General features: G+C 46.4%; 1 protein-coding gene across 1 annotated transcript in view; it reads left to right on the top strand.

Annotated features, from left to right (window-relative positions):
- Positions 1–19,288, top strand: part of YME1L1 (YME1 like 1 ATPase) — a 478,651-nt gene that overhangs the window by 163,155 nt on the left and 296,208 nt on the right. Inside the window, exons 8-10 of the mRNA XM_078663402.1 lie at positions 11,272–11,354; positions 13,479–13,569; positions 14,698–14,850. Of these exons, the coding sequence (XP_078519528.1) occupies positions 11,272–11,354; positions 13,479–13,569; positions 14,698–14,850 (327 nt within the window). The remainder of the gene's footprint in view (positions 1–11,271; positions 11,355–13,478; positions 13,570–14,697; positions 14,851–19,288) is intronic.

The following is a 19,288-nucleotide window of genomic DNA, read 5'->3' as shown; positions in this document are numbered from 1 at the left end:
TAATTTCTTTTTTGTTAAGCAAAAGCATTAGCAGTGACAGCTCTCTTTAGATTCGGGCAAGCATATGCCAGGCACGCGGTGCCTCGAGACCTACAGTAAGTAACTCTTTGCGCATGCGTGAGAGTTTCCCCCCCTCTCATTCCAAACACCAGATACAGGTCATACCCTACGGAGAATTCTTGAGAGTGAAGAGAAACTGTAGTGAGGCAACCGAGTTTGATAGATGGCTCTCGGAGACGAAAGACAGGTTCTCCAGAAGAGGTTATCCTTTAACTACACTCCAGGAAGCAGCAAACAGACTCAAAAAAGTGCAGAGGGTTGACACGTTGAGATCACAGGCTCACACACACCAACAGGATAAAACAATACGGATGATCACCGATTTTAATGATTTGCATCATCCAATTCGCAGGAGTTTCACTAAACATTGGGGCATCTTACGGGCAGATAAAGCCTTGCAGGATCACATCTCTGACTACCCTCAAATTACCTTCAGAAGGGGTAGAACCCTGAGAAATAGGTTGAGCCCCACTATCCCGCGCAGCGTCACGACTTATAATTGGCTTACACCACACAACCTTGGCTTCTACAAATGAGTCTTGTTCCGTATGCAGATGGGCTAAGCATGGCACAAAAGAATTCGCCAGTGCAAACGGAGACAAATATGTAATTAAAACAAACATCAACTGTACAACTAGATTTGTCACATACATCATTGAATGCACCTGTGGTAAATTTTATGTGGGTAGCACCAACAGACCACTAAAGGATAGAATTACCGAACACATGCGTTCCATCCACAAACAAGACCCCAAATATCCTTTTACACTTCATGCTGCTGCATGTCAAGCACAAAACACTGGGGAAAAAGAGTCCTTTTCTTTAGTATTGACACAACCCTACCTAGTGTTCGGGGGGCAACAGAGAACTTAGGTTGAGACGCACAGAGGCGATGTGGATAATGCGTCTTCGTACAGTTGAACAGGGTCTTAATTATGACCATGAGCTCCAATATTTTTTGGGCGACTAAGAACATTTACACGTCATATTCAGTTCATATGTATACTCGGTGTTTTCAGTGTTTTTTGCCACAGCTGTGTGTCATGTGACCACAACTTGCATTTTGTGTTTTTTGCTGACTTTACAAAATAAGTTTGTTCACTTGTCCTCTGTACTACATGCACCTTACATGCTGTCTTCTCTTAGCATAGTGTTGTTAAGATAGGTGCTCAACACCAATGTTTTGCAGATGCCCGCAGTTAGTCAATCATGAATGGCTAATATGTAGTCCCATCTTACATCCCTCATGTCCTTTTTCAAGTTTTTCTGTTTTACTTTTAGTTAGTATTTTGATGACATGACTTTCCTTCTAAGATATTATTTTTAACTTACCATGTCTATCGAGGTATCAACCAGAGAAAAATAGTAACATGTTCCAACACTGTTTATGTAAACTTACTGCTTATGCGTCTACACCGTGTATGTAAAACCTCAACCAGAGAAAAATAGTAACATGTTCCAACACTGTTTATGTAAACTTACTGCTTATGCGTCTACACCGTGTATGTAAAACCTTTGCCTATTCTATGATTTCATACGTTGTGTAACGGTTAGTTACACCCTGCGAGATATCAGGCTACAGTATCAATGATTACTTTCGTTTTTATTCTCTCCTTTACAGTGCATTTTGATTCTTATCTTTCACTTTCCACCACTCTTGCATGACTAATTTTATCATGAATGGTGTCATGCCGTAATTACCGCACAAACACCTTCTAAAGCGCATGTTCACGTGACTTTAGGTCTCATTACTGCGTTACATTTTCATTGCATTCTACAATTAGCTTAAGAATTTAGATCAGCACGACAGGCAGTTTTTGGATATGTTCTTCCTGCATTCTCTTCCCATAATTAATGTCCTTTGCGATTTTCAAGAAATTTTCACAAGGCGCTTCTTTTATCTAACAGGCGCCGGTACTGTTTTTATGCCACAATCACTATGGCAAAAATCTTAACGCCAATGCACTCACGTGACCGGTAATGTAAAAAAGGTTGACGTTTCAGCCTTTTGAATCCGGGCAGTGACACATTGGAATACAGTGGGTATTTAACCACTTCCGCTTCCGGGTTCAGGTGTCCGCATCCGGAACATGGAACCATCTCGATTTGGAACACACTTACGTTTTCGATTGAAAGTAAGTCTACTTGCCAACACCACGGTTCTTTTTTCCATTACCTTAGTTTAATGTACCTTGAGCACTATGGAGCTCACACCAGCCCCTGTTTTTGTATTTCCAGATTGCGCCAACATGAGGAGTAATCCGCTCCCTTGCCGCAACCTTTACCGATCCTTTGGAACCACTCGCGCATTTTAGTTTTACACAGTTCGGTAAATACAGATTCTTCCTTTTGTGTTTGACATTCTCTTTTATACCGTTCACGCACCATCCCTTATGCATTCCCTGTTTGTTAATTTCTCCATAGCTTTGTCTTTTTGCTGTTGACCCATCACTGGATCACCGGCCACAAGTGACACTAGCCTTCTAAAGACCCGGGGACTCAAATCTTTGAACCCCTTGATTTGGTGAGATTTATACCGCTTACCCTCTGTGTCATTTCCACCATTCTTATGGCTGGTACCATCTACCCAATAGCCATATATCTAATTTTACGAACTGGGACTTATTTATTTCTCTTTTCTTGTAATTGTGTCACTTCTCCAGATAATCCTCTTACCCTACAGGCACACCATTACTTGAGTCCTGGCCCCTGTCAGGTCAGAATTATCATCGGCGGAGCGGAGAGCTTCATTCCTTTTTCATTCTTTCCTTATCCCTGCTACTCTTACGTTTCTCCTTCTTACTCTTTTTTTCCTCTTCCTTCTCCATTATAGACTTCCCAAGAGACGATTTTTTCCATCTTAGGTATGACCGATATGGAACTCCACCACCTTTTTGCATTCCACACAGAGCACCTGCATGTTTTGATATTCGCACACTTCCTCCGCCATTATATTTACTTGCGTGGCAGTTTCACTTTTTCATTGCTGATTCATCATATGTCGTATGTGGTGGACTTTTCCACCCAATCACACCATACCCCCCTCCTTCTTAAACATAGTCTTCTGTCATACTACTTTCACATTGTAGGTTCCTCGTACACAGTGTGTCTCTCACGGATTATGGTTGTTTTTTTTTGTGTTTTATTTTCCTTCGGTTTGGGTTCTCAATCATTGACAGTCCCAACATGAGACTTGTTACAAGGAGCAAATTAACTTGGTTTTACTGTCATTTGTTCCACCAATGTCCCTTGTATCTTCCCCAGCCCTGAGGAGTCGCAAGATCACAATCCCACATGCGACGAAACACATGTCGGCTGGATTGCTTCAGAGAACATTAAAACGGCAAATTACTCACGAATCATACGACACATTTTTTTTTTTTTCCTTAGGCTTTGTTTTACTTATACATGTGTCCACACTGACACACCGTGTTATATTTGATTGTTGTGTGCATTGGTATCCTGTTGTGATTTCCCTCTCACATGGTTTAGTAACATGATTATTTGTGCGGTTCTGGTTCGCACATGCGCAAAACAATTTTCGGTTTCAAGCGGGGTTTCAGTTACATAGCAATTATTCTTTGTTTTTGAAGCATGCATAAAAGCTCTTTTACCCATATGTAAATGTTGTGTGTATTAGTTTTCTTTTATCTACTATTTCTTATTATTAATGTTACTGTTAATGAGAGGTTGATCCGAGCAAGTTTCTTTTCCTCAAATCCTTGCTCCATCAATACAACACAGTGGAAAGCAATATAACAACACAACTAACGTGCAACGTGAACAATGTAAACATAGCGACCAGTCCGACTACAAATACCACTGGGCAGACACTTACTTGTTCATTGACATTGGCTTCAGCCTCAGGTCCTGCCTGTGTAGAAGGCTAAGGGATTGCAAGTTTTAGAGGACGTTGTTTTAATTGCGCCCATGGTGAATCATTTCTCTATGTGTAAACACTCTGAAAATGATTTTAAGTGGTCAGTTCCATATGCTATTAGACCCAACTCGAGGGGTGCCGACCCTGAAGTTCTCCTTTCCTCAAAAAAGAAGCATTTGATACAGCGAAGCAGGCCCGAAAGATCCCAGACATGGCCGCTGCTGCTACACTCCTCCACGTTGGATTTCTGCTGGTCTGTACTACGTGCTAATAGACCTGGGACTATGGTTTGCTCACGGGGTTACTCAGTTGGGGTTGGGGAATGGGGTCTGGGAGTTCAGGATGGGAGGGACGGGCTGCGGGAGTTGGGGTTTGGAGGGGGGACAGGTACGGGGAGGGGGGGCCTCAGTTGGGGTGGGGCTTGGGTAAGCGGGGGGTGCGGGAGGGAACCAGTGTGCCAGGGGGGGTTTTGCGCAGTGGTTTAATCATTCTCCACTCGCATCTCACACAATGGCATTCTTATCTTCGCACAGCGCCTTTCCTCCACTTGACTTGTGATGTCTAATCCAGTTTTGAAGGTGTTGACTCTTAATGTAAAGGGCTTGAATAACCCCATTAAACGGAGGGCTTTGATTTCCTACTTGGAGAACCCAGGGGCCGAGGTTTGTTTACTCCAAGAAACCCACTTGCTCGCAAAGGACTGGCATAGGATGCGCTCCCGCTCCTTCCCCCAGCAGTTTTTCTCCTCTTCCCCCAGCGAAAAAAGCAGGGGTAGCCATCTTAGTGTCCAGACGCTTCCAGGGACGGGTGGGGGATAAAATAGGGGAAATTAGAGGTAGGCTTATCACCTATAGCTTCCTGGTAGGTGGCCAACATCTGACAATCGGCTCCCTATACAACCCGAACACAGGGCAAGAACCCTTTCTGAAAAATGCCATCTCAGAGACACTTCAATCTTCTCACTCCCTTCTGCTGCTCGGGGGGGACCTTAACCTAGTGATGGACACGGCCATGGACAGGTCCGGGCATAGATATGGGGACACAGGCGCCCTCTCCACTGAAGGCAAGGCCTGGTTACAGGAGCGGGGTTTAGTTGACCTCTGGAGAGTTACCCACCCGGGGGTATCCCACTTCACCTTCTACTCACACGTACACCGTACATACGCCAGGCTCGACCACTTCCTTGGTTCCTCTGACCTAGCCACTAGCCTCTCAGACGTCTGCATTGTGCCAGCAGCTCTTTACGATCATGATGCCATCGAGCTCCTACTTACAATACCCAGACCTAGCCGCCCCCCTGGAACATGGAGGTTGCGCAAAACTCTCCTACAGCGCCCGGAGGTCACTAAGCAGCTTCACAAACGCATTACAGACTATCTAGCCACCAACGATACACCCGGGATATCGGCCTCAGCCCTGTGGGGGGCTCTGAAGTCGGTGACTCGAGGCGAACTCATCGCGATAGCGGCAGCGGAGGCTAAGGCCCGCAAAACGAAAAGAGACGACCTCACTGCCCAAGTTTCTGAGCTCTAAAAGGTACATAGCCGCACCGGGTGTGGAGGCAACTGAAAGCTGCTAGGACCCAACTAGCCAGCCTAGACACAGATGGGGCAGAGTTCGCTGCTCTTCGCCTCCGACACACATATTACGTACGGGGGAATAAAACCGGTCGTCTACTAGCCAGCGAGCTGAAAGCGCGGTCTCAGCGCTCGAAGATCTCAACCCTTAAAGATGGGAACGGCGTTGACATTGTGGGGGAAGCACGGATCGCAGAGACATTCCGAGACTTCTACGCTTCATTATACCGCGCTGACGCTGCTTCTGGCGGGGTCATCGACGCCTACTTAGAGACAGCAGCAATCACGGCGCTCTCCCAGGCGAGTGCGGAGGCCCTGCACGCTCCCATCTGTCTAGATGAAGTAGTAGCAGCTATATCCCGCCTTCGTCCCCTCAAATCCCCGGGACCGGACGGTTTCTCTGCTGGTTTTTATAAGACCTTCAGCACACTTCTGGCCCCTGTCCTTACTAGGCTTTTTAATTCCTTTGGCGGCCCGGGCTCCATCCCGCCGGATATGCTAGAGGCTGAAATCGTGGTGCTGCCCAAACCTGGCAAGGACCCCACTCACTGCTCAGCCGTCCGCCCTATTTCCCTCCTTAATCTGGACCTAAAGCTCTTTACTGGGGTGTTGGCCGCCTGCCTTGGGCCACTCCTGCCCGGGATTCTGGAGCCTGATCAATCAGGCTTTGTCCCGAGTCGTCAATGTAGCGTTAATACTAAACGGATCCTCCACTTAGTCGACACGGCCCACTTTCAGCAATCGGACTCTGCCTTGGGAAGGCATTCGACCGGGTCGACTGGACCTTCTTACGAGTTCTGGCACGATTCCGAGTAAGAGAGCGCTTCTAGTCCTGGATCACGAGCTGTTACCACCGCCCCTTAGCGCAGATCCGCTTGGGGGGCTTACGCTCGAGTCCCTTCGAGATCCAGAGAGGCACAAGGCAAGGGTGCCCACTCTCGCCCCTTTTATTTGCTCTCTATGTAGAGCCTTTGGCACAAAAGGTCTGCGATAATCCCAATATATATGGCATTACCTTCGGTGGGGAACATCACACAATCGGCCTATATGCCGACGACATCATAGCTGCTCTCGACCGCTGATACTGCCCTTCGGCAGGAATGCCCGCTCCGCTGCGGACACGCCGGCGTATGGAGGAGGCCTACAGACGGCAACGCAACTTCCATATCTAGGCATTACCCTCACCGCCTCCTTGGAATCAATGGTTTCCCTCAACTACGCTACTCTCACATCCCAGATCCGAGCCGACCTCGCGCAGTGGTCCAGGAAACCGCTCTCCTTGCTGGGAAGAGTGGCGGCAGTGAAGATGTCGGCCCTGCCCAGGGTACTGTACATCTTCCAGACCATCCCGGTGCTACCCCCCGCTGGCGCCATCGCAAACTTACAGGCAACCTTTCACCACTTCATTTGGGGGGGGAAACGCCCGCGCCTGCACAAACTGGCATACCGGGGCACGGACGAGGGAAGGCTTGGAATCCCCAACCTCCAGCAATATTTCCAGGCCTCCCAACTCCGCTACCTAGTGGAGTGGTACGGACCGGAATCTGAAAAACTATGGTTGTTTCAGGACAGGGCGATGGCCCAGACATCCCTCTGGAAGATCCCATTCCTTCACCGGCACGATAGACCGCGATACCTTCAGTGGTCACCCATAACTAACACCACCTTACGTGTCTAGGACACGGTTGCCGTTAAGAGGCCTGACGACCTTTCCCTCCCCGCTTACCCCCATCCTGGACAATCCGGAGTTTCTAACGGGCACTGATCCCCAGGCCTTCTCCCAATGGCGTGGTATGAGCTGTAGATCCGCAGGTCATCTTTTCGATCTGCAAGGCTTCCTTCCCCTCTCCGACCTGGCACAGGGCTATGGTATTTCCGCCCCCCCATCTTTTTCAATACTTCCAGCCCCGGCATTGGCTTACGCACCCGAACTGCGCTCCCCTGGTCAGCAGGCGTATGACAGACTTTGAAAAGTGGCTAGTGACGAAGGTATCAGACAAACAACTCATATCGGAACTCTACAAGCTGCTCACTCCTTCACTTACCCCGGGTCGTGCGGCGGGCCAGAGACGCTGGGAAAAGGAGATAGGAAGGACACTGTCGGATCGGGAATGGAGCTACATATACTACAGGGCATTCCACCCACACGTAACACCGCAGGCAGGGAAGCAGCAGTGAAACTTGCAATATACTGGCACCTTACCCCCGTCCGCCTTAATAAAGGGATCCTACTCGCAGCGCGCTCTGCTGGAGGGGTTGCGGGGAGCGGGGCACCATGACTCATCTCCTCTGGGAGGGTCGGGAAATCAGATTACTGGAAAGCGGTCTTAGACGACATAGACAAAACATTCGACACTGAGATCCCGAGACTCCCAGCTTACACCATCCTGGGCCTCCCTAAAGCCATTACTTTCCCCCTAAAATCAACCCGGGGACGCCAAATAGGGATTGCCATGCGAGCGGCCTCACAACATATTCTGTCACTTTGGGGATCCACTACCAAACCCACCCTCACGGGATGGCTGCATAAAATATGGTTTACGCTAGGTATGGAGCGCGTCCAGGCCACACTCACACAGTCTGCGGCTACGTTCCGGAAGGTCTGGTTACCATTATTGTCCCTGCTCTCCACTGAATTCAATGAAGTCACATGCCCCAGATATCTCCGTTTACTACGCTTTACGGAGGCTCCAAGTGATATCTCAAGTTCGCACAAGGAGCAGTGCTAAACACCCTGTAGATAACTGGACGATAACTTTACTGATATGGCACACTGGTGGGGGAGGGAGGTGGTGGAGGGAGGGAGAGGAATCAAGGTTTCTATTTTTGAAGTTCTGCTTTTCTATTAGGCATTATACCTCTGGACGTTGCACTTTACCTATGATATGGCACATATACCTCAACCATGACTTGATCTGTCTCGAAGACTATCTATATATGTCGCCTCCCAACTGCAATGTAATGCCTGATTTTGCTTTTGAAATCAATAAAACAAATTTGAAACTAAACAAGGAGAGGTTTATGTGGGTGTGGTGGAGTTGATACAAGAACTTAAAATGTATGAGCCGTTGGCGGCCATTAAAAACTATGGCTCTTAAATGCCCACAGCAGTATGTCCATTCTTTATCAGTCATTAAGCCACCCAGGTCCTTCTGCCATTGTGATCTTTTTCTTGGTGTCACTATTGGGACTTCAGCCTTCATTGTGAGGCATTGTCTGGCTGTTCGCCTCCCACATGTCGGGCAGTGAGGAGTACTAACTTTTTAGACTCGATTGGTTCCTGAGGAAAGGATGGGTATGTAGTTTAGCATAGGGCCTGTACCCAATAGAAAAAAAATGCATCTAGCGCAGTGGATTTCGGTTTCTTCTATGACCGACACAGAAAGTAAAAGTTGGAGCACTTTTAGATCCCCCCACTTCACTAAACACAGGAGGACCCTGGTTTTACACACTCTCCATTAGTGCAGATCAGGCATGAGAGATTGTTCCGACGAGTATAAAATAGCATACCTTTATCCCAGTCTAATGTGATCCCAGGCACTCTTTGTGTAGGTCACTGTGTTAATCTTTTCACGGTTGTGGGTGGTGGAGGGGGAGTGAGCCCTTCCATTTTACCGGTGGTTTGGGAGGAACGAGATTATCTTTGACTACTAAATGACTCATGTAGGGGGGTGTCGAAGCCAGTTATAGGCAAAATGTGCTTGAGTGCAATAATAATGCAGCTCGAAATCTGTTGCTGCCAGTCTCCCCCTGTTCCTGTGGGAGCGTTGGCATTTCCCAATTTTAAGCAGGGCTTCTTCCATGCCCAGGCCAGGGTCGTCAGGGTCTTCTGCATGTTGAAGTGTTTTGGGAGGAGGCGTGGGATGTTTGTAAACGAATACAGCAGTTTCGGCAGGACAACCATGTTCATAAATGCAATCCTACCGTTCAGAGAAGGGGGAGTCTAATTCAATTATGTACCTAGTTTGCCAGTTTTGACATCGCTGTCCCCTCATTTTCTTTGATTACTGTGGCTCTGTCTAGATTCACATGTAAACCCAGTTATTTAACTGATGTGTTACATCACTGTAGGGGATTCGAATGGTCAGGGCAGTATGGCAGGGGTTAATGGGAAAATGTGTAACTTGTTCCATTTAATAGATATTCCTGGGAGCAATTTGAATAAGGCGAATTACAAAATCAAAATGGAAAGATTTGTGGTTCGCTCAGAGATGCAATGTGATGCCGTCTGCAGGGCCAGATTAAGACCGTTAAATGCCCTAAGCAATAAAAAGATTTTGGTGCCACGTAGGAAGCTGGCTCTGTATGTACTGGGCCAAAGTAAGGTATAGTCATCAGAGTCCAGAGCATCCCCAAAGGTAGGCAGAGGTAAAAGTAGATAATACCTTACACTCCATTTGTGGTATCCTTCTTGGTTCAGGCTGCCCCCTAAATACTGTATTTAGTGGGCGTTTTAGGGGTCTTGGGTTAATAGCCAATGGGTTACGACCTTAGGGTGACTAAACACTTGGTGTGCTCACCCCACTTGGGGTGTGGACACAATCCCTAATCCTGATTACAGAGTGCCTGCCATCTGCAAGATGGTGGGCACTGAAGAGTGGGCTTCACCTCGCCTCCCCCACCTGAGGGGTGGGGGTGGCAGAGTTGGGCACACCATCTGGTCTGTTCTAATTTTTCCTGCCGGTCTATCTGCCCAAAAGTGGGTGAGACCGGAAGTGGGCCTGCTCCTGATAGCAAGAGAGGTTACAGGTCGCTTTGCAAAGGGGACAAGGCCTTTGAAGCTGCCCCGCAACAGATGGCTCTTCCTAACCTGGGGGAGGTGAACACCTCTGCCCAGGAAAATGCTTTGTTTCTGGGCTCAGGCAGCTAACCCCCCCCCCCCCCACAGGGTCCGGAAACCTGTCTCACGGTGACAGGCTGGTGTCTACGAGTCTGGGAACCCACTAGAGTCTGGTTGTTTTTCAGAGGGCTTCAAAAAGATGCCCTCGGAGTGCATTGTATAATAAATCCCACTCTGGCCTCAGTGTGGATTTATTACGCTGAGACGTTTGCTACCAAACTTCCCAGAATTCAGTAAAGGCATTATGGTGCTATGAAGTTCGTAATGACAAACTCTCAGACCGTATACTGTTTATGGCTTTATTGCACTTACAATGTCTCAGAATAGACTTAGACACTGTAGAGGTACAGTGCTCATGCAATTGTGCCCTTACCAGTGGTATAGTACACCCAGCTAGAGAGGTGTCTTACCTAAACCACAGGCATGGCACACATGTTTGTGTGGCATGTCGATTTGTACGTGTGTGTACGTTGTGTGTGTGTGTGTGTGTGTGTGTGTGTGTGTGTACGTATGTATGTACATACAGGGCCTCTAAGGGTGGCACAATATGGTCACAGTGCCCTTGGTACCCATGGTACCTTTTACAAGGGACTTACAGGTGATGAGAGGTGCCAATTAGGGGTATAAAGGTATAGGTTTGGGGGAGAATGTAGGCCCTGACAACCAGATTGGCAGGGACCCAGGGCACATCAAGTCATAGTGCATCAGAAATCTGTCAAAAAGTGTGGGGGGATACTGCAACAGAAACACACTTTCCTACATCAACCTTTTTGAGTAGCGGTTTACCGTCTTTCCATATGGCAAAAGCCGTTCCACCAGTTGGGTTTGGGGTGACTTAAGGGCATATAGAAGCAACAACCCCTTTATAGTACATTTTCTTCCAGTCCCTTTTACTTTTTTTTTTTTTTTTGTAGTTCGTTTCCGGACATCAACTGGACTTGATGCTGCAGTTGATCCAATTCACATGAAAAATGTTACATTTGACCATGTAAAAGGGGTAAGGTTTCACATCTTATAATGGGTATCATATCAGATTTGTGTTTTTAATTATGATTGCCTCACTTTGTTTGGCCACATGATTGTAATTCTTTAGTGAGTATGTGCTTGAACCAAAGATAATGTTTTCCGATTGTTGTTTTATGGCTAAAAACCCATCACTGAAAGGAGTAAAATCCTGGTTTATATTTTGAAAAAAAGTCTAGTTTGTCATCTCATTGCCTTCTCGCATGTATTATGAGCTTCCCACGATCATCCCTTCATGGAGTGCCATAAACATTGTACATCCCTGTCCATGTACTGAATTCCAAAACACTTTTTACCTGATTGTTGGACAGTAATTGTAACTGTCTTTGAGTATTTTTATTAGCTTTTTTTTCCTTTTAAAACAAAAAAAGCAATTAGAATTGGTATAGTATAGAAGCACGATGAAAAAGCTTTGTTTTTTTAGATAGAAAAAGAACTGTGGTAAAATGGAGCTAATGTGATTGCAGGCTCAACAGTGGTGAAAATGTGCTAGATCATTAATTACAGACCTACAGATGTACAATATTAAGGCCTTGTAATCTGCAATGTCGTGGCAGAATTGTGGGGGCATTCAAACATAATCAGTCTAGTGCTTGTTGATCACGCCTTAATCTCCGCATGAGTACCCCATTGACCCCTGTTTACATGGACCTCGCCCAAAGGAGTATATCGCATAAAATAGAATGCAGACTTTTTTAATGTTTTGGATTCGATTGTGGTCTACTGAGGCCCTCAAACCTTACCGACTGGGCCTTCGAGATCTGATTGTTTTCCCATGTGTTGAAAAAAAATCCCCTGGTTGAGATCTATTACGGCACTTCTGAAGAACTATGAGCTGGATATTGACTTGACTTCACCTGTGAAGATGTTTGATCCTAGACCAGGGGTCACAGTAATTTACTGGGAGTTCATTAACGTGCTAAATATGACGAAGTGTAAGGCAACTCTTTCACCAACTATAGACCAAATTGTTCCTGCTGCTGCGGGGAAATTGTATCTTCAATTTAGATACATGTCTCTTCCCATCAAACTATTTTTTAGAAAATGGCAAGTGAAGGTTTTACCTGATGATTTGTGTCCAGTTTGTTCAGAGGGCCGAAACCTCTGGTACATCTATTATTCTTTTGTCCCTATTATAAGAATCTACAGACGAAGTGGATTGTTAGCTTGTACAGGAATATTGGCACCAGAGAACACCTTGAAGCATATAGAATACTCATGGTATGGCTAAATATGTGATGGCTCTATGGGTTAGGCACTCGAAGAGTATCCAAAGGACAGAGAGCTTCTGATGTGTGAACTGCGACTATATTCGCTCACTTCCCCAGTCCATTTAAATTCTGTTTGCTCTCTAGCTGAGTGAAGAATGATGAAATTGCAAGGGATGTTATTCTGATTGTTTTCCTGTTTGTGGTCAACACTTGTTCTGCTCTTACATAAAATATGATCGAAAAGTGTGATTAATTTAAGCTTTAGTTGCACAGGACACTTGGATAATATTCACTGTACATTGTTGGGCCTTTGTACACCTACTTGTAATTGTATTGTGCTGTCGCTATGATTTTACTTTTTACCCTGGGCGGACACCTCTGTGATTTTACCTTGTGTATATTTAACGGTGATTCTTTTTTAACATGATCATATGGATAGCCATGTTCATTAATTATATGTGATGTACTTTTTAAGATCGAAGTGATCAAAATAAAGATTGTTATGATAGTTGTGGTTGCGGTATACTGGAGAGAAATTGGGAGAAATGTGAGAGCCATTCTATGCATAAAGAAGTGGAACGTTGTGTGTGATTGTGCCAGCTGTTACAAATGTTGCATTTGCTGCGCAGGCTTTCTTTCAGTTCCTAGCCCTGCAGCACAGTATATAAAATGGGTCTAGACAAAGTGAGATATGAAATACCAGTACAGGTTTCACTACAATAATTTGTGCTTACTACTATTTAGCAATTAAATTACTGTATAGGAACTAGCCATTAACACATTTCCTCTTTCATTCTGAAATTTCTTACTACAGACAGCATTCAAAAAACATTTTCTTTGACTACATTTTGTTCATCTTAATTGAAATTAACGTTTTTGCTGTTCAGGTGGAAGAAGCAAAGCAAGAGTTGCAGGAAGTTGTGGAGTTCTTGAAAAATCCTCAGAAGTTTACTGTCTTGGGTGGTAAACTCCCAAAAGGTATGTAAATGTACACTGACTCTATAAGTCCTAATTAGTAATCAGAGAAGTCTTCACCACTGTTTGCTTTTTTAAATGTGTTTTTCCTAGCTCTTGTTTTCTACCTCTCATGCTTCTCCATTGCCAACGCCCCCCAAATTCCCCCTGCCCCTTCCACACTTTAACTCTTTAATGTCCTAATTTTTGCTGCACTGGGATTGGCATTCTCAACATGAACAATAATTTAAATGTTTTTTTTTAAAGGGGGGGTGGGCACATCATGACGCTTGCATACATGTATGTCATGAAGCACTTGTGTTGTGGTTTTTTTCCACCCTTTATTTGGACTGTGCTAAACAACATCAGCAAAAGTATTGGCAAAGCTAGCAGGTTGGCAATGGCAGCCGAGGTGAGATGTATTCGCTTTGCTAGTGCTTTTCTTGTATATTCAGTTTGCTAGGTACTTATACCTAACTATGAAATGTAAGTCGTGCAACTCTAACATTAAGTATAGGGGCCTCATTACCAATGTCCTGCTAATCTGGATGGGCTCTGTGATGGGAGTTACCAGCCCCATCATAAAGTAGAGGTGATTTACAGGGAGATTTCTGCTGAAGAAAAAGCTGAAATCTCTGTGAGACACACTATGGAAAAGCATGCAAGAATCTGTGCTGAAACACTGAGTTCTGCATGTTATGTCTCAAAATAATGATAATTCCAAGGGCAGAGAAACAATGGGTTTTATTCTTGGGCACTCATAATGAAGCCATTTCTTAAAAAGGGAACTTGGTAGATCTACAAATCATGTTTTGTTGTAGACCCTCCTTCCAAATGAAAATGTCGGTAAATGAGCTAATCCATTTACCGTTTTAAAATGTGCCAAATGCCCAATTGCTGCAGTATTGGCATGTTAAAGCACCGTAAAAAAAAAAGTCTGCTTTACTCATGTATCCACTGTTAAAAATAAGCGCCTTGCACTTTGAATAGGATATAATGTTTTTTCTTTAAATTTTTTTATTCCTCATTCTCTGTCCTCTTCATATCCTAATGTTCACAGAGGAGCAAACTTGAAATTGTTAGGGAAAGAGAGTGATTTGCCGTTGCTTTTAACGTTTTTTATTATTCTTTTCCGTATATTTGATATTGTAGGTATTCTTTTGATTGGACCACCTGGTACAGGAAAGACCCTTCTCGCTCGTGCTGTAGCTGGGGAAGCGGATGTCCCATTTTACTATGCTTCTGGATCGGAGTTTGATGAAATGTTTGTGGGCGTTGGAGCCAGCCGAATACGAAACCTTTTCAGTATGTAGCATTTTTTAATGTAGCAAATATTTTCCAATGTTCAACTATGTTTCGCAGTTTAATTTGTTGTAATTTAAAATTGGTAATTGAAAGTGATTAATACTGAGATAATAAGCACAAGAGAAAGGCTGTATGAAGTCTGTAGCTCATGTGTACCCAACTTAAAATCCTAGGTATCTCGCCCCTCCCTCAGAAAGTTTAGTTTCTGCAATTTTCAGATGCAGATTTTTTTAATTTATGCACTGGCTATCTAAAACAAACATTTGCAATGCAATAGGTCTTGCATTTGTTAACGTTCGAGCTGTTGACTTTCAAAATGACAATGTTTTTTACTTTTGGTTTTTTTATTTGCAGTATTGGAAATCTATTTGCATAGCGTAATTCCTATTGGTATAAGAAAAGCAAAAGTAAAAAACATTGTTATTTTTAACGCCAACAGCTTTAACTTTAAGAAATGCGAGAAGTATTGCATTGTAGGCCTGAATGGCTTTATGAGGCATCCTTATCACTGGTGCAAGCGAGGAATAATGACATGCGTCCTACTGCTGTGTGCAGGATAGAAAAGAACCCCAGATATGCACTTTCTGGTGAACTGGGGTCTTCTTCGGGCAAGATATATTTTCAGGACCACCGATTTCGGTGTTGAATTTACCACATGAGCAGACCAATTGTGTGCTTATCTGAATATATATTTGGCTCTCCACCAGGACGTGATTATTGTGCACACTTAGCGGACTTTGCATTTTTTACCAAACGTGAGGATGCGTGCAACTCACAGAGGAAGCTCATACTTTAGTTTTAAATGCTTGGTCGTAAACTCAGAAAATAAACAATCTTTGCTACGTTGCACCTCTGTTTGCCAAAGATGCAACATATTTTCCTAGATCGCTTTATAGTGTGAAGAGTGACAATTCCAAAATCAAGTAAATCAGGAGAGGCGTAGAGGGCGAGGGGCGGATGAAAACACAAGATGAAAGCGCTTACATTTTGAGCCGATCCTTGTTAGTTTGCAAGAAATTAACGAGGATCAGCTGAAAACATAAGCGATATTTACCCAAACACATACCATACCCCCCCTTTAACATTTTTACGTCCCGTCTGTTCCATCCCTTAGGGATGGTAGGCGAAAAGTCTACCCACTGCGGATTCGATACAGTTCATGTGAGGCAGGCGCGTGCACATCACATCACACACCATTTGTTATCAGCTTGTGAGCCTCGGCATCAGACTTCAAAGGATCTGCTCCCCCCCTCCCCCATCAGACTTCAAAGGAATCCACTCCGCTGCCCCCCCCCCAACACGCAATGCTGAGAGCTTGTTTTGCAGCGTGAATCTTTCTGGAGTCACTATGCTGTGCATTATTCCGCGGTCTTGTGGTTGGGTCCGGAATCGTAGTCTTTTCTTTGTTTTTTTTTTTTTTTTCGTAGCCCAGGTGGGCGTCGGCTTGACGCCTCCTTGGGTGTATTTCCGGTGATGTCGGCATGCTTCCTGCGGAAGCTCCCACTCTTGGGCGCCATCATCAGATTATTTTTTTCCGCGGTCGGGTCTGGATCGTTCCTGTTTGGGCTCCAGACATTTTTGGAGAAAGAAGAAGGAAAATACAGAAATTGGAAAGAAAATTCATCTGAAGACTCCAGGAGACTTCATCCGTCAAGAGCCAGAAAAGGAGAATGAGAATTCATCGAGATCTTCGACGAACGTCGACGAACACGCGACCAGGGAGGCCCTGAGCGCTCGATGATGGACAACACGCCGTTCAAGTTCTGCCGTAACTGCCACCACAAGTACGCGCATAAGGACCAGCACCCGGTTTGCAACCTTTGCCTACCGGTAGATCACGAAAGCAAGGACTGCAACGCCTGCTCCGCCTTCACCCCGAAGACGCTTTGTGTGAGAGAGAGACAGAGGGTAGCGCACGCCACCCTCCGGGGGAAGGCCCCGACTCCATCCCTCTACGATCTGGGGATGTCCTCCGAGGAAGAGGACAACGCTGCCGCCGAAGACGACAGCTACACGGTCGTAGAGACCGATTACACCAAGACTTCTGATAAGGTAGGAGACTCTACGGCCCCTAAGAACCCGAGAGACTCTGATTATCGAAAAAACGAGGGCAAGGCCCCGAAAGCGCCGGCGCCAAAAAACATGGCGCCCGCGACTACTCACAGGGCCAGCGGATCCTCTGAGAAGGAGTCCCCGGCGCCGAGAGCTGTTGAACAGCAAAGGTCGTCGAAAATCGTCCCCCGAAAAGGATCGATCGACGCCGAGGGAGAAGGACCCGAAAGCACCAATAGCCGACCAGAGACCCGAAATCTGGTTCGGCGTCGAAGCCTCCGGCACCGAAAAGCACGGCGCAGAGCCAACCGCCAAAAAGAGCGGCCGAACCATCCGACGCGGAACACGCAGCCGAGATGGAGAAAAAGAGAAGGCGCCTCGAGGCCGAAATGGAAAACATCTTGCAGCGGAAGAAAGAATTAGACGCAAAGATGAAAACCTTTACGATTCCCCACAAGACCAAGCCACCAGTGGTCGAGGTGGTCGAGGAGGAAGACAATCACGCCGAGGAACAGGACCCGGACGTCGAGGTGGTCGACGACCAGGAAGATGACGAGAGTCCCTACTATAGTTACAACTATGGGGAGGAAGAGGACAGCAGGACGGACGCCGAGTCGGCACCCTCTGACTTACAGGAGGTGGATTACCTAGATGTCGACACCGAAAGCCCAGAGGAGGCGGTCGACACATATCCCTCGAGGCCCTCGCCGCCGGACGACATCGGGCCTACAACTCGGTGATAAAGTCTGCCGCAGCAGCATTCAGACTCAAGCTCGACGAAGAGAAGCAGAAAGCAGACTTCCTTCTAGAGACATTGCTCCCCACGCAAACAAGGAGCCAGTACCTACCAATGCTCGACAGCGTCTTGGCTCAGGGGAAGGAAGCATTCAGGGAACCCGCAACATTCAAGGCAGTCACTCCCAGAACAGAGAAGAAATACAAGCATTCCTCAAAGGACCCACCCTACATTCAGGGCACGGTCTCTGCAGACTCCATTATCACGGCCACAGCAAGAAAGAGGGCGAACGTGCCCACTACTTCTGGACCACCACCGGATAAGGAGGGCAAGAGGATGGATCTGGTGGGCAGGGTGATCGAACGGAATGCCGCGACCCACTGGCGCATGGCGAATTCCAACGCCCTGATAAACAGGCACATGTACCAGTTCATGGAGGAGCTGGGGCAGTTGGTGAAGGACCTGCCCCAGGATGCCAGGCAGAAGGCCGAAAAACTGGTTGAAGAAGGGAAGAACGCGGCAAATTCTTGCCTCAAGACGGCCCTGGATGGAGCAGACACCTCCAGCAGGCTCATGATGATGGGTGTCACTGAAAGAAGACACGCCTGGCTCAGGATTTCAGGTTTCAAACCCGAAGTGCAACACAGCATCCTGAACACACCGTTCAACGGCGATGCGCTTTTCGGAACAACAGTTGATGAGAAGCTCAGTCAACTAAAAAAGGATAACGAAACAGCAAGGTCCATGGGAGCATTGCAGTTCAGAGGCAACAAAAGGGGCACCCCGTCATGGAGGCCCGCCGTGGGAGGTGGAAACCAGCCAGGTACATCACACCAGGCTTTCCAACAAACGCACCAGGCAGACTCGCAGGCTCAGCAGGTTCAGCAGAAGCAGTCCTGGCAGTACCAACCAAGAGGCCAGTCCTTTCGAGGGAGAGAAAATGGACGTGGACAGAATAGAAGAGGGGGACAGCAGCCCGCCTCTAAGTGACTTAAAAAAACTCTGTGTCCCCGCCCACAGAAAAGATCCCAGGGGGCAGCACGTACAGAGGGGTCAAGACAAAATAGACATCTACGACCACATAACACCAGTGGGAGGAAGATTAAGATCTTACCTCCAAGAATGGAGAGAAATCACATCAGACAAATGGATCCTTAACATCATCCAATTCGGATACTGCATAGAGTTGGAGGGGAGGCCAACAAGCAGAAAACCAAAAAGAAAACCACTAGCAAACAAACAGCTAGTGCATCTTCAGGAAGAAGCAAAGGAACTCCTGCAGAAGCAGGCCATAGAACGGATACCATTCAAGGAAAGAAACAAAGGAATATACTCAACGTACTTCCTGGTACCAAAAGTAGACGAGACAATGATACCCATTCTGGACCTAAGGTTCCTGAACAAATTCATAAGAACGCAAAAATTCAAAATGACCTCCCTGCAAGAGGTGCTCCCGCAATTGCAGATCGGGGACTTCATGTTCACGATAGACCTCAAGGACGCCTACCTGCACATCCCAATGAACAGAAAGCACAAGCATATGCTCAGGTTCACCATCGGAGAAATCCACTACCAGTTCACAAAACTAGCCTTCGCGCTAAAATCCGCACCAAGGGTCTTCACAAAGTGCCTCGCAGCAGTCGCAGCGCA

The sequence above is a fragment of the Lissotriton helveticus genome, chromosome 10 (genome assembly GCF_964261635.1).
Source record: "Lissotriton helveticus chromosome 10, aLisHel1.1, whole genome shotgun sequence".
Lineage (NCBI taxonomy): Eukaryota > Metazoa > Chordata > Amphibia > Caudata > Salamandridae > Lissotriton > Lissotriton helveticus.
The sequence above is the reverse complement of the archived record's forward strand: the minus strand, read 5'-3'. Positions and strand labels throughout refer to the sequence as shown.